The sequence below is a fragment of the Electrophorus electricus genome, chromosome 10 (genome assembly GCF_041902795.1).
Source record: "Electrophorus electricus isolate QZ-2024a chromosome 10, ASM4190279v1, whole genome shotgun sequence".
Classification (NCBI taxonomy): domain Eukaryota; kingdom Metazoa; phylum Chordata; class Actinopteri; order Gymnotiformes; family Gymnotidae; genus Electrophorus; species Electrophorus electricus.
In genome coordinates this window covers 28,032,656-28,047,251 of record NC_137506.1, presented here as the reverse complement: position 1 = coordinate 28,047,251, position 14,596 = coordinate 28,032,656, and the positions used below count along the sequence as shown (strand labels likewise).

Below are 14,596 nucleotides of genomic sequence, written 5' to 3'. Positions count from 1 at the left end.
AGGGGGGGCCATACACTAATGGATGGCATATTGAATGTGTAATGAGTTATGTGCAAACAAAAATATAGCTTTTTTTTTTTTTTGCACACAGCAATTAACTTGAAACTGGATAAAATTAGTTTAATAGGTTAAGCACAAATCTAACATCTCTATTATCTACATGATTTCAAAATTTTTGTACAGAACAGTTATACAAAAAGAGATATCTGTGGACGATACCTCTCAACTGGAAAAAGTTTAATAGCATCTCCTTGCAGAAGAACATTCACATATCAAATCGGGGGGGGGGGCATTTTGAGACAAATCTGATGTCTAAAAAGTGTACAATATGCACACTTAAGAGACAACTCAAGCAATCCTTTTTCTTGGTAGACTGGTAACAGACACAGAGTGAAAAATTAAGATTCTTTGGGCACTGGAGAATGAGAATCTTGGCTGTAGATAAAGGTCCAGAGACTCACATCTTCAAAAGAAGACACTTCCAAAAGTAATGCAATTCAGTCCAGTTTGTACCATATGAAGTGTCATAAGGGCTAGTTGGGTGTCAGTTCATAATTCAAATACTTATCTTGATAAAACATCAGTAGATATTCTTACAAAAGAAAGTGTTTAAAGCATTGGATGGTGTTGCATGGGGTCCTCTTTTATACATGTCTCCAGCTAGTCCACTCACTGGTTGTTCTTAGCTTTAGCGTGCGTCAAAATATGAGACTTCAAGTTGGTGGATTGAGCAAACTTCTTATTACAGCCATCAAACGGACAAACGTAGGGTCTATCTCCAGTGTGAATGCGCACATGCGTGCGTAAGTTGAAGTCCAATGAGAACCGCTTTCCACAGCCTTCAAATGTGCACTAAAAGAGTAGATGCACTGAATTAGAAAAGAAATGCTACTTTCTCAAATCAAAAGTGTTTTCCCTGCACACATTAATTAATTTACCAGCTAGTTATAGAACTCTGGTGTCCAGAACTGTGTTAGAAAGGGGGAAAATGTACAAAGCAGGAGTCCTAACCTCAAACTGATACACTCAAGTTACAAATACATAAAGTTAGTATAAGTATAATTTAGGAATATATAGGAATATACACACTAGCACAAAAACTGAAAACCCACCTGGAAAGGCTTCTCACCAGTATGAACCAGCTGGTGTCGTTTGAGTTTGGAGCTCTCCACAAAAGCTTTCCCGCACTCTGCGCACACATGAACACGTGGTCCATGGGTGTGCAAGTGCTTCCTCATCGCAGAATTGTCTCTGAACATTTTGGTGCAACCCTATAAGTTCAGATATGAAAAAGAAAGATCAAACAAAGCAGCTCACAAAAAGTTTCCTTCAAGGTGACAGCTCACTTCTATGCTTTCTGTTACATGAGGTTCTTTGTACTTCATGCTTTATAGGGCTTTTATTCAGCACCGCTACCGGAGCATAAAAACTATATAACATCTCCAGGGTAAAGTGATAAAATGTGAAGGAATAACCTGCAGAGGAATAACCTGACATCTCTGCTTCTACACAAGAGGAACATACAATATTTGGATTTCTGTAAAGAGCAATGAGACCACTTGCTAGTGCATTTAAAAAGAATGCATGACAATTCACTTACTTTGTGGGGACATGCTATTGTTCTTGGAGAGTCATCTTCCTTCATTTTCCGTGGCTTCATCCTGTTATATTAAACGATGTTATACAATCTTAAGAAATGTTATGCTACAGTGTTGACCTATAGCAGTACATATATTGGTAGATTTTATTGAGATATATATATAAAAAATCACCTTGCAAACTCTGCCAGTTGTTTGGGGTCTGACAGGTCAATGCCAGGGATTCCACCAGGCGGGAGCTTCTTGCCTGTCATGTACTCAGAGTAGTCCGGAGGAGAGTTCTCCCCTGTGATTTGGTCTTCCACCACAGCCTCATGATCAATATCCTTTTTATCATCTGTTACAAAGCCAAGAGACACTGTTAAAGGGATCAAACTGGATGACAAATGTAAACAACACCTTCAACGTGCACACGCACACATACAACTACTGAACAGCATGGGTCCAAATTTCACTGATAAGTCAGTCCCCTTAGAATGCGACAGTGGCAACAGACTGCAGCTATTAAGACATACTGATTACACAGCTATAAAATTGCCACAACACTCGCCACTTAACAATTGTCTACTTAACTTTTACATGTGACAAATAAAGTATTTAAATACTGCCGATATTTTGTACGCTACGGTACTGATCCTTTCACACGGCATACACCATTACTATAAAGGAATTAATTTAAGAATCAGCGAATATACGCTAGGAGACAGCAGTTCAAGCGTGTACAGGGCCAACATTTGCTACTTTCTCCGTTAAAATCACTTGTATTGCAATATTTGATGTGACTCGTGCCAGGACACGAGCTATAAATACAGTATAGCCTATGCCCCCAATGTGCAAGTCCCTTAGACAAAAGATATTTGCAAAGACAAAGGTGATTATTATACAAAGAAACAAACTAGTTAAATGTAAGAGGACAAAGTATATATGATATAACCATGCAAGACTCTGATAGCTAACTAAATGAGGACCCTAACTAGATAACAGCAATGTTTAACATAATTAGGTTATCCTACCTATAACGTTACGGAAAAATCGACAGTTAGTTAACCTAGTTAATTGTGAAGTCATAAATAAGAAAATACTCAGCGCAACATGATTTATTTTTTTTAAAGCTCAACGTTACGGCTTCGCACATATAGGCTAATCACTAGGTCTAACTTCCTCGGCATCTCAGTCCCTCCCCTTCTTCAAGCGGACTTGCAGGGAGATCAACTGCGCCACTGAGGCCTACCTGCTCTAGCCCGCAGCGGAGCGACTCTCGCCGCTCAAGCCGCCATCTTTCCCCGGCTACACAAACGCCATTTTTCGGGCGGCCATAATGGTCTGGAGGAATATGGCGGCGCCCATCAACACTTAAAACATGGCCTCCGATCAAAACAAAAACATTTCAACCGGTACAATATTCGAAGGCGTTTATTTGGCTCTGCAAATGATCTTGGACCCCAGGCCATCTAACTAGCACGCCTGCTTGGTGTGTTCGGCAGCACACGGCCCACACGAGGCCCTTTTGAACGAAGAACAATGCAACTAGCGGTCCAAGAGAAAAGGTTGTCTTTCGCGATATGAAACCTACCTGATGCCCACATAGTAACCGAAAACTCCCCTTCTAGTGTTTTGATCTGCACTTGCTTCTGTTCCCATTTCCGGCCGCTCGCTTCTGCCGCACTTAAAAAGCTCTTTTTGACCACTTTCTTCCCGCTGCCGCCTCCTTTCTTCAGCCGACCCGTGTTCTTGCCACTGCCAGACACAGTTACTAGAGTCTGCTCGATGTATTCTTCCTCCGCGGCTGGAACGGGGACAGGAATAAGGATCTGGTCCTCAAAACTGTCGTTTGCATGCAGTTCCGAGTCGTCACAGCCGACCACCTCTTCTCGTGTCTGAACCAAGATCACCTCTTGGTGATGAATGTGGTTAGGATCATCCGTGACCAGGGGCTGCAGCGCAATCATGGGCTGATGTTCGTCTTCGTCGTCGTCGTCGTCGTCTTCTCCGCCGACCACGGTCGTCTCGATAGTCTCAACTTCAATTTCATGCAGTTCGACTATCTCAGCTGGCATCTCCGAGCCATCGGTTTCTATGTACAATGTTTCACCCGACGCCATTCCAGATTGTTTTCGTCCAAACCGATCCAACTGGCTGTCGAGGGGCAACGAGCGCACTCCACTCCAACCTTGCGTCGCCTCCCACTACAACGCAAGCAAACTACCGTAGCGACGACATACAATTAATCTCGCGAGATAAAAAAAATAATAAAATAATAAAAAAAAATAAACCAATCAGTCTTTGCATTGGATTCTTGCTACACTTTACCAGCGTTCAACTACCAGAGTGCAATATGGCCTAAAACTATTTCGTTTTTCATTAAAATGTTAATGAATGGTCCTGCGTTAATTAATGTAATATTGGTAAATCCACGTATGTCTTATGATTTTTATTATTCCCTAATATTTTTACGTTATCCCTAGGTTGTGATTAATTAAAATGAAGTAGTCTATAAAGTTACCGAGTAAGCCAGAATTAAGTGTATCGTGGGACACTTGCAAATCTTTCAAATTGTGTTTTCTTGGTTTGTGTGAAAATAGCGTCATCTTGTGGTTATAACTGACCACAGTAGGCTAAGAAACATCTAAGAACAGAATGACTTTAGTGATGCTACTGGATTAGAAGTAATTCATAAAATATCGGGGCGTTGAGCTACTCTTATGTTGTTTAACCTAGGCTTGTATAAAAATCATTAACAGTCTTTGCATTATGATTTCGCCTCACAGAATTATTAAGATATTTTCTCTCTTGTGTAGCAGTTTACGCCATACGAAGGATTCAGAGCCTTCTAAACGCCTTGCTGAACAGCTTCGCTTGTTTCCGTCCGAAGACCTCGGCCTATAGGCTGTTTTGTGTTAGTGATAGTCAGGCACACCTTTTTAACACCTTATCAGCGAGGGCGTGCCCAAAACGAGTCTAGTCTGAAAGGTAACCTGGAATTACCACACCACGCCACTGCTGAAGCTGGAAAATGGGCAAAGCAGGTGGACGTGCCGATTTTGAATGGGTTTACGACGAGCAACCGCACACATGGAGAAGAAAGGAAATATTAGGTGGGTAAACTTTTTACAGTCACGGTTAGCCTAACTAGTCTAGTGATTTTTAATAAAGAATAGTGCACAAAATATCGTAATATGTTTCCGTTTCGATTTCAAAATGTATGTTTTTAATGGAATGCCAATATCTACGGTCTCTCAATATACAATCTTTTTAATGTAATGTATGTATATATCAATAACTTAACTAAGTTAAAATTAAGTCAAATGGCCAGAACAAATGCCCCACTCAGTCGCGCTTTCACCGTCACCTTCCGCAGAGTAGTATCACAGGTGGTAAACACTTTGGTCGTATCTGTGGACTTTCTATCTACAAAGTCAAAAGATAACAGCAACACATTGTAGGTACCCGAGAGCGACTACTGCAGAGACGTTTTATGCGCGATTATCTTGTACTTAGATCGACATCTAGGTCATAATTTTACCGGTAACAATTTTGTCCTCAACATGCGCGCGTTAGTGGTGTGAATCATATGTAATCGGTAAACGCACTTGTTGCCTGCGTTAGTTTTGTTAAAAGCCTTTGATTTAGTAGCCAACGTGTTGTAAATTGTTGTCCATGTAGTTTCAGACATAAACTAGGCAATACAGTAATAATGTATCTGATGACTAAATTGTTATTTCTCAAATTAAGCACTTGTTGGCAGGCTGTATAAGGCGAAGACAGACTTAAAAAGCAAAGCGACAGTGTGCTGAAGATTACTTAGCAACATGTGGTAACATAAAAATTGGCTATTTTTGAATGGGGCAAATTCTAGGCTATTTCTTGTGATACGGATCGACATTTGTTTGTTCTTTTATCATGTTAAATCCCCTTTCCACACCCTGCGAAAACGTTTAGAAAGAGTTTTGAAACCTGTTTAACAGACGGGAAACAACAAAAACACAAACTAATATTTGCTGGCTTTGTTTTTAGATCGGCTATCTTCTGTTTTTTCTCTCTGAAAAATATAAATGTAGTGTAATTGCACAGTACATTTTTTTACACGCTGCTTATTTTCTGAAAGTTGATTCTAGGCAAACTCTAGGCTTCTTTGACATCTGGAACAACTGCCGAGTGGCCCAGATGCACCTTTTATGGTTTATGGGTTTTGCCTGGAAACAGTGCATTTGAATCCTGTAGTGGTTAACAGTCCCACAATATTGGTGCTAATACCCCAGGGTCAGTAGAAGTTCCTTCAAAAAAGTACAAATTAATGGTTACTATGCGGTGTCACAAGGCTGTACTTTTTTTCTTATTGTGAAATTTTGGATTCCCACATTAAAAACATTCTGTGTCAGCTGACACCGCACTCTTTAAATATTTATAACATTTTCGTTTATCCCTTGAGCATTTCAGCAGAACCAAAAGTCAAACGGACTTGTTTATAAGTGACACTGAAGGTGTGGAGGGTGTATGGGTGATGTGTTTTCAACACAGTAATTTTACACCATAGCTGAAGATGATGCACCTTGAGCTAATTAATGGTGCTTGAAGGTCAATGATGGGCTGCAGTGTTGAACTGCCATTTTTGTAAGACCTTTTGTCTTATGGTTCAGTCATTTTTGATGATGTTTAGAGGGGGAAATATATGGGTTTTCTGTGGTTAAAAGCAAGTCATAAGATTAGTCATGCTCTGGGGAGTGTGCTGAAATATTATAGAAGGGGAAGGATGGTTTAACAGGTGACACACACAGCCGTGTTAATCATTAACCTGCAGAATGAAAATGCAACAGGTTGAATTATCAGCACCTATAAAGGTGTTATTTTGGGGGGCTGTTTTTACTTCTTCCTTTTTTTCATAATACAACTGGGTTTTTGGAGACATCTTTGGACAGTTTCTTCTACCTTTTCTGTTACTCATGAATGTGTATACATGTGATGTAAGTCTTGGTAAAGATTTTTAAACAATTTTGCTTTTAACAAAAAATAAAGTTAACACTGATATTGACTCAAAACGTTCAAAGGTCATTCATCATTCATCATTTATTCAATAATACCAGTCAAAGTGTTCTGCATCCCAAGTTTCTAAGTGGAAGTGGGAAAGAAGTGTGGAAGGGTAGAAGCAACAGACCTTGCTGTGGTACACAAAACAAACAAGTCTCTCGACCTTCCCATCAATTTGAATACAGGGTTGAGTGCATGCAAATTGGAAAGGGTGGACCAAATCAGGCTTTATTTCCATGGTGTCATCTTTCTAGATGTATTTTCTCACACCATGTATGAATAAGTTTGTAGGGTTATCTAACATGGGTGCTTTTTGACACGAGCGGTCACAAAACAACTAGACTGCTAATTAAAAAAGGCACAACGTCAGGAGGCTTTATTGCCCCATGGGAAGAGCTTTATATGCTGCTTGACTTTCTCTGTGCCCTGATTCATTTCAAACTAGTCTCTAGGTTCTTGTCCTTTACAGACTGAGCCACCTTCTTAATCTTAAATATAGCTTTAATGAGCTTCTTTATGATTAATCCTTTCACCTCCATAAATCTGGTTAAAAACATCTTGATGTACTTCAATAACAATGCATTAAACAAAACACACAAATATGTGAGTCATGTATTACATATTTATGCAAATATCATTAATGGTGCATCTAAACCTTTTTATATGCATATTTTGTGTGCATTATGTATGCAAAATATTTGACTAAAGTGCCACTTCTTTTCAATAGCAAAGTACCCAGAGATCAAGACTTTGATGGGTCCTGACCCCCAACTGAAGTGGGTAGTGTCAGGAATGGTGCTCACCCAGCTGCTGGCGTGTTATCTGGTGCGTGACCTATCTTGGAAATGGGTGTTCTTCTGGGCATATGCCTTTGGTGGGTGCATCAATCACTCCTTGACCCTGGCCATTCATGACATTTCTCACAATGTGGCCTTTGGTAACAAGCAAGCCCGCTGGAATCGCTGGTTTGCCATGTTTGTCAACTTGCCCATTGGCCTGCCTTACTCTGCCTCCTTCAAAAAGTACCACATTGACCACCATCGCTATCTGGGAGGGGACGGGCTGGACGTGGACATCCCTACGGACCTGGAGGGGTGGTTCTTCTGCACACCAGTGAGGAAGGTTCTGTGGCTCTTCCTTCAGCCCTTCTTCTATGCACTCCGCCCTTTAGTGGTAAACCCAAAGCCTGTGACCAAATTGGAGATGATGAACGCTGCTGTACAGTTTGCAGTGGACATTGCCATCTATTATCTTTGGGGTCTTAAACCCATAATATATCTCATTGCTGGGTCCATACTGTGCATGGGTCTGCATCCCATCTCTGGACACTTTATTGCTGAGCACTATATGTTCCTGAAGGGCCATGAGACCTATTCGTACTATGGTCCCTTAAACCTAATCACTTTCAATGTGGGATACCACATGGAGCATCATGACTTCCCTAGTGTCCCTGGTAGTAAGTTACCTGAGGTGAGTGTCCATTTCCATGCACCATTCCAATACAATTCTAATATACATTCTAATAGAATTGCTTCTTCACAATACCTAAAAATCTTGTCCCAGACACTGTTTAATTGCAGGTTAGATGCTGTAAATGTGCATAGAGGATAGTGTGGTCTGATTTTGCAAACCTCTAGAATGACCTTCTTATTTCCAAAGAGTTTAAAGATGACATTAATGTTTTGTGCAATGGTGGAATAGGTCCACAAAGTTATAGCTACGCTTCTACAGGTGTAGTTAATAAATTCAAACTACAATGTACACAGTAGGAAAATCCTGTTTTAATATATTGAGTGCATGGATTAGCTAATAAATAGACAAAGTTAATTGAAATATTTTACAATTTATGAATTAAGATATGCTTTGTTTGATCACATTGAAGCAACACATTAGCCATCCAGAGAGACAAATATTCATTTGGTTCAACAAGCTCTGTTAGGCCTGAACTGTAGTGGCTTTGCTTTGATACCACAGCCAATTTGTTTAGCTGAAAGCTCTTCAGACACACTACATAATATATCTATTTATACTGTAATCACTCCACTGTGGTGTTATTTGTGTTGATGTTTAAACAGTTATGAATGACCAAAGCAAATATACACTCCAAGTATTACTCCCTGAGTTAATTTTCCTTGTGAGTTGCATTTTTGTAAAGTTTTGATAGGGATTTTGATAAAGAACAGTAACTACTAGGATGTGTGGTGCTGGGTAATTTTAATTATTTGTAAAAATGTTATGGTTTCACAGTAATGTAGTGATTCTAACAAGATCACATGGATCACAATTTATTCATGAAGTTTGCCTTACCCTTACATTTCACACATTGAGATTTTTTTTGTTTTGTTTTCTTGTCACCAGGTGAAGAGAATTGCAGCTGAGTACTATGACTCCCTACCACAGCACACCTCCTGGATACGAGTGCTCTGGGACTTTGTGTTTGACGACAGTATCGGCCCGTATGCCAGAATCAAGCGAGAATACAAACTGGCCAAACAGGAATAAGCTGTACACTAGTTAGATGCATTATTCTCTCTGAGCCACCATTCAACCTTAAACAGGAAACTCTGGACAAGCCTGATGAACTGGTAGAAATGTGCTTAAACTTTCCAATTTACACAGCAGGGAACAAGTTTAGGATACCGGTGAACTTGTACTTATGGTCACTTCATCTGATGTGTAATTTTGACTATTGTAGTTATAAATCTATTCAAGTAAATGCTGAGATGAAATCTGCATTTGTGCTAACCAAACTCTAAAATGTCTGTGCCTAGCACTCCAGTGCTAACAAAGTGTTTTCATCAATGATGCCCCAGTCTGCCATTTTGGCATGTAAAGTATCTTCTAAGATTTAATATATTTTGTATTATGCCTTAACTATCATGATCTGCAATCACTCACATTTTGCATGACTTGAGATGCTGAAAAATGGGTTCATAGAAAATAGGTTCCTTCCTGGATACTTTAAGATGTTATGGCTGAATTAAAACAATCATGCCATGAGTACATATTCCTGCATAAGTAGGAAAAGTGGTGTGTTTTTATCAACAAATATGAGAAACAAAAAGTCAGACCATTAGGATGACATGCTAAGGCCAAAGTTGTGGTGCTACAAAACATTTTGGTAGGTTTTAAGGAAATCATCACACAGGTTTATGGTAGTGTAAAGGTGAGAATCATTTTTAGAATTTCATGGGTCTGCTCTGATTATTTACTGGAGAATTGTTTTGTAACAGTATTTTATAAGCCATAATCACATGGATGTCTTTTTTTTAACAAATGAGGGCTTTCTTTAAAGCAAAGGTTCATTACTCTTTCAATTTCACCATCACTTTTATTATATTTAATACCATAATAAATATAGTATTAAATAATGCAAAACCTTTGTGAAACTTATTTTGAATAATGCTACATGTATATAAAATAGACATTCACAATATATAGATTCAGTGTTCTTAGTTTTATTTAAAGGTAGGTTTAATGTCAACTTTTAAAGGAGTTACCTAATGGAATAAATTTTTGGAGCCAATTTTTCGACCAAAGTTTTAAGCAAAGTTTCCAAAACTTCGAAAGCTATGGCTACAATTTCATCTTTCATAAGATTTATTCAGAGGGCAACAATCATCAAACACCTCACACCACCATTTCAAATTCAAGCTAGAAACAATCCAGTGAACTTGTACATCTGCACTGGAAAAAAAAAAAAAAACACTTTAAAAAATGTTGATGTAGTCTGGAGACATGTCAGCGGTAGGGTGGTGAATGTGCTTATCAAAATCCAAAGAATAAAGAAAGTAATCAAATATAAAAGTTTGACTTAAATTTGAGAAATGTTGTATCTTCCTCTCTATACCACTAATAATAAAAGAATTTTAACAATAACAGTAACCGTCAATTAAACAATAAAACAGTATAAAACAAAAAAAAATCTTCAAGTTCCAACTAGTACATTTTTTTCTTTAAGACTTGAAAGAGCAGCAAACTGCACAGTGGGCTGAGTCTTTAATGTTCATACAGGAGAAAATAGAAAGGTCAGTGTGAAGGTCCATCTATCCACCCATACAGCCAGCCAGCCAGCCACTCATTCTCACTCACTCCTATTTCCCCACTTTCTCTTGTTCCTTTCTCTAATGCTTCTTTGTTGCCGCAACATTTCTGCAACTCGATGATATTTCTGTGCCATTGCAGCTATGTTGTGAGAATGTTTTTCCAAAGTGCCTTGGTGGAACCTTTTTATGCACTTCCCAAATAATGATTAGTAACCATGACAATGCTCATAAACACTATGTAGTACCCATCCTGGTGAGTTCTCTTCTAATAGCTAAAGGAAAAAAGAAAATACACAAACATTGTTAGTCTTGAAAATGCACTGACTTTAAGTAATACATTTGGAAGGAATACTCATTGGTTCTTACCATCAATAATCTCATCTTTGACTTTATGTAGTTCGCGTACAACTTCCTCCAATATCTCCTTTAAAAAAAAAAATAAAGTAAGACCCATTTCATATTTTACCTGTTAAGCTGATGAGTTGCAGTGGTTACTCAGAAAAATCTGGCAAGTGGTCAGTATTGAAATGTATTTCTTATATGGCTGTAGGTATTATTACCTATTATGAACTCACTTGTTTCATTCTGTCGAAGTCCGCCAGCTCTGCATCAGTACTGCTGCCAACAGGCCTCAGCCTGGGCAATCAAGAGCAAGTTCATTTAGCAACAATAAAGAGGTTTCTGTGTAATTCCTAGAAATCTAAATAATATGGAAAATAAATTGATAAAACCCTCTGCCACTATTTCACTGCTGTGCACAATATCTTATATGTTGACGAGCTGATGTATTCATTTTAGTATTAAAGCTTGAAATGATTCAGGTTTAAAACTACTCTGTTAAATCTCCTCTATAGACCATTAGCTGAATCTTTATGATATTCAGCAAGATGTTAGAGCTGCAGTGACAGTTAGTCAATATTTGCACACACTGTCAAAGCATTAAGTGCGGCAGCGTCTACGCAAACTCAGAGCTTCGCATCATTGCCAGAGAGCGATAAGAGCTTGGATGTGTTTTATTTTCTTTAAGCGGCCTATTGATAAGATCAAGCAATAGCTACAGAAGCATTTAGCCAAACCATGGTGCAGCTAGCTATGCGGGGTACCCAATGGCTTGGATAAGCATAAGCCTAATGCTTGATACAGAACTCACATGCACCTTGGAAATTATAATATAGGTATCCCCCATCAAGGGTTATTAGAACAAGCAAAGGAACAAGGAATTGAGTTAAACTGACCTAGAGCCAGCAGAGGATTTGTCTGAAGAGTTTGCTCGCTCCCATGGCTTTTTCACAGCATCTGGAAAGCAAATTTCATTCAGCTGAAAGTGTACAACCAATGCTAGTTTGGTAGATTTAGGTTGGAACTGGAATTTTAGATAAGACCTTAGACATGTAAACATATTAGTTATAAACTAGGTTGAATTCTGCCTTCAGTGCTGTGTTTTGTGAAATGCTCTTATGCCTGATCCAAGGTCATATTTCATCCCAATGTAAAAAAGTATGACTACTAATAATATTGTCCTTATGACCTTTTGTCTGTGTTCTCAGACTTCAGTCTTGTTTATTCGTTAAGCAAGGTTGTGTACTTTTTGTGATCTTGTATTACCTGTGTAATAGTTAAAAACGTTAACAACAGTATTGTATTACCTAAACTCAAGAAGCTTTAAAGCTTGTTATCCCTTAGTAGTTGTTTATAAACCTCTATTGTGTTTAAATGCATCCATGCCAGGAAACCTTTAACTTTCTATCACTCTTCCTCCTTTCTGGGAAAGTTTTCTCTTCTTTCAAATGGGTTATTTTTGGATGCATTTATGGGTAAAACCTGTTTACTCATCTGCTTTCATACTCTTTAAGATGCCCAATACTGTTTTCTAAACTTAAAAAATAGTGTTATAAATAGTTGTTTTTAAAATTATAAATTTAATCAAATTACTATTAAAGTAAACAAATAACAAATTGTGCTGTTTTGGTAACCACTTCAAAATATTCCCATGTTGTTATTCTACTATTATGTCTACCCTGTATACCTGCTTCTGGAAATTCTCTGATATGTACACACACACACACACACACACACACACACACATATATATATATATATGTATGTATATATATCTCAAATATTTCTCTACTGTACAAACTAGAGGTATGGAACTACTGGGTGGAGGCAGTGAAACTGTATAAATATTGTTTTTAAATATTGTCTTTGCGCATAGAAAAATAGTTTTACAAAGAAATGGATTACAATTGCGGTTCACTTGAAATGGGTTAAATATAATATACCAGAAGACCAGTAGATTTGACTCTTACAACGTAGTTTTTTTATATAGGGCTTAGACTGGGACATTTGTAAATCTGCTTTGTGACAACATCTGTTGTAAAAAGCGCTGTAAAAATAAATTTTGAATTTTGGAATTTTATTTCATATTTCTAAAAACTGCTTTCATTTTTATCACTTTAAAAATGCAACTTTTCTCAGGCTTCACCAGAATTTAACAATAAAAGTTTGACAGCAGCTATTTATAACCTCAGACATCTCTATGACGTCTCATAATGACATTTGGGATTAAGAGGAAGTAATTGAGGGGCGAAAAACAAATACTGTCCCTGGAAAAATCCACAGACGACCACAAGCAAGGAAAAGTTTCTTAAAACCAGCAAACTATATCTTAGTGGCATCAGGATGCTTATTGTTTCCAGGTCAACTGCAGATGTAAGACAGGTACCTGTTGAGTTCTGCTGGCTTGAACCACGTGAGCCAGGTGAGCCATTGGCCTCTTCCTACAAAGCAGCATACAGGAACCTTTTACACAAAAACCATGGTCTAGTATAATGAAAGGCATAAGTGAGAATGTGACAAAAGGCTGTTTTTAAAAAGGGCCTACATTTTGACTGTCTTCTGGTTTCTCTGAAGCTTTCCTCCTGATGGGAAAAAGGCATGATTTGTTATGATTTGTGTTATGAAATGTTTGTGACTAAAATTCAATCTTGTCAGGTATAAATAAACTAAGGGGGAAAAGCTAAGGGGAAGGCATTTCAGTGTGACCTTCGCGCCAGGAGGGCATTCATCTCCTGCATGAGGCCTTCGCCGCCTCCTCCGCTGCCTCCGCTTGAGCGGCTGGCATCGTTCTTGGTACTGCCCAGTCCAGCGGTGCCCTCCTCAGGCTGCAGGGTTTAGACAGAGGGGGACGGCCCACCAGGCCATATCAGTGTAACGTTACCCACTTTTCATACTGATGGAACATCTGCGTCATGGCAACGCATTGCCTCTCTGGTCTATTCACAGGCCTGCTTAGTGAACAGCCCATATAACAATAGTGCAAACAATGACGTCACTGCATTCGCATCTAATCAGTGTGAATCCTGTTTCTTTGCAAACCTTGCCCAGCTCAGAAAATGAATACTGTCTTCACAGTATATTAAATTGCTGCTGTAGAAATCCAAGGACAGATGTAGCAAAGAACCAAAAAAAAGGACAAGGCTTAACTCTGTTACTGATTTAGGCTTTTGAGCAACAGATTACTTTATTGGCACACTTGCATAGGTCTGTCCCAGGGTCTGTCTCTGCCGTTACAGTGCATTCATGGCTCCGTTTCAGACTCACTTATGCTGCTCTAGCTGAACCCTGCATGCCTAGCCTGCAGCTGCGCTCCTGTCTAACCGAAGCTCAAGCCACTCACCCGTGGCACTTTGCGAAGTTTGGCTCCTGCCAGAGCTGCAGCCAGGCCAGAGGTAGCGAGACCTCCTCCGGCTGGGAGGGGAGGTGGAATCGGAAGAGGCGCTGTGGCTGGGGGTGGGGGTCCAGGTGGAGGTGGAGGAGCTGGTGGACCCACAGCGGGCACAGGGGCAGGGGGGTGGAGTGGGGGAGTGGAGGAGAGCATGGATGGATGTCCCGGAGGGAGGGAAGGACCTGTTGAGGAAAAAGACT

General features: G+C 39.2%; 3 protein-coding genes across 10 annotated transcripts in view; 1 reads left to right on the top strand and 2 right to left on the bottom strand.

Annotated features, from left to right (window-relative positions):
• Window positions 1–106: 106 nt before the first annotated feature.
• On the bottom strand, window positions 107–3,799 carry yy1a (YY1 transcription factor a). Its single transcript, XM_027008862.3, has 5 exons — window positions 3,172–3,799; window positions 1,773–1,935; window positions 1,601–1,661; window positions 1,113–1,271; window positions 107–852 (listed from the first exon to the last, which is right to left on the bottom strand). The coding sequence occupies exons 1-5, from the start codon at window positions 3,698–3,700 to the stop codon at window positions 670–672; spliced, it is 1,095 nt and encodes a 364-aa protein (XP_026864663.2). The 5' UTR covers window positions 3,701–3,799; the 3' UTR covers window positions 107–669.
• Window positions 3,800–4,511: 712 nt separating this feature from the next.
• Window positions 4,512–9,893, top strand: degs2 (delta(4)-desaturase, sphingolipid 2). Its single transcript, XM_027008887.3, has 3 exons — window positions 4,512–4,693; window positions 7,351–8,093; window positions 8,982–9,893. The coding sequence occupies exons 1-3, from the start codon at window positions 4,612–4,614 to the stop codon at window positions 9,123–9,125; spliced, it is 969 nt and encodes a 322-aa protein (XP_026864688.1). The 5' UTR covers window positions 4,512–4,611; the 3' UTR covers window positions 9,126–9,893.
• Window positions 9,894–10,205: 312 nt separating this feature from the next.
• The window catches only part of evla (Enah/Vasp-like a), a 28,879-nt gene continuing 24,488 nt past the window's right edge, over window positions 10,206–14,596 (bottom strand). For 7 of the 8 annotated variants that reach the window (XM_027008910.2, XM_081721863.1, XM_027008907.3 and 4 more), the window contains 8 exons: window positions 14,349–14,578; window positions 13,715–13,833; window positions 13,554–13,590; window positions 13,395–13,449; window positions 11,905–11,965; window positions 11,245–11,305; window positions 11,036–11,093; window positions 10,206–10,941 (listed from right to left, as the gene is read on the bottom strand). In XM_027008910.2, the coding sequence (XP_026864711.1) occupies window positions 10,904–10,941; window positions 11,036–11,093; window positions 11,245–11,305; window positions 11,905–11,965; window positions 13,395–13,449; window positions 13,554–13,590; window positions 13,715–13,833; window positions 14,349–14,578 (659 nt within the window). In that variant the 3' untranslated portion in view covers window positions 10,206–10,903. Of the gene's footprint in view, window positions 10,942–11,035; window positions 11,094–11,244; window positions 11,306–11,904; window positions 11,966–13,394; window positions 13,472–13,553; window positions 13,591–13,714; window positions 13,834–14,348; window positions 14,579–14,596 lie in introns of all 8 variants that reach the window. The other variant, XR_014125605.1, reaches the window with a different exon arrangement.

Bases quoted from the DNA above. Each gene is read 5' to 3' on its own strand.
- yy1a (XM_027008862.3), bottom strand. From the start codon at position 3,700: ATGGCGTCGGGTGAAACATTGTACATAGAAACCGATGGCTCGGAGATG. The intron at 1,272-1,600 runs GTAAGTGAATTG...CTGAACTTATAG, and splicing joins CAATAGCATGTCCCCACAAA to GGTTGCACCAAAATGTTCAG. The intron at 853-1,112 runs GTGGGTTTTCAG...CTACTCTTTTAG, and splicing joins CTGGTGAGAAGCCTTTCCAG to TGCACATTTGAAGGCTGTGG.
- degs2 (XM_027008887.3), top strand. From the start codon at position 4,612: ATGGGCAAAGCAGGTGGACGTGCCGATTTTGAATGGGTTTACGACGAG. The intron at 4,694-7,350 runs GTGGGTAAACTT...TCTTTTCAATAG, and splicing joins GAGAAGAAAGGAAATATTAG to CAAAGTACCCAGAGATCAAG. The intron at 8,094-8,981 runs GTGAGTGTCCAT...TCTTGTCACCAG, and splicing joins CTGGTAGTAAGTTACCTGAG to GTGAAGAGAATTGCAGCTGA.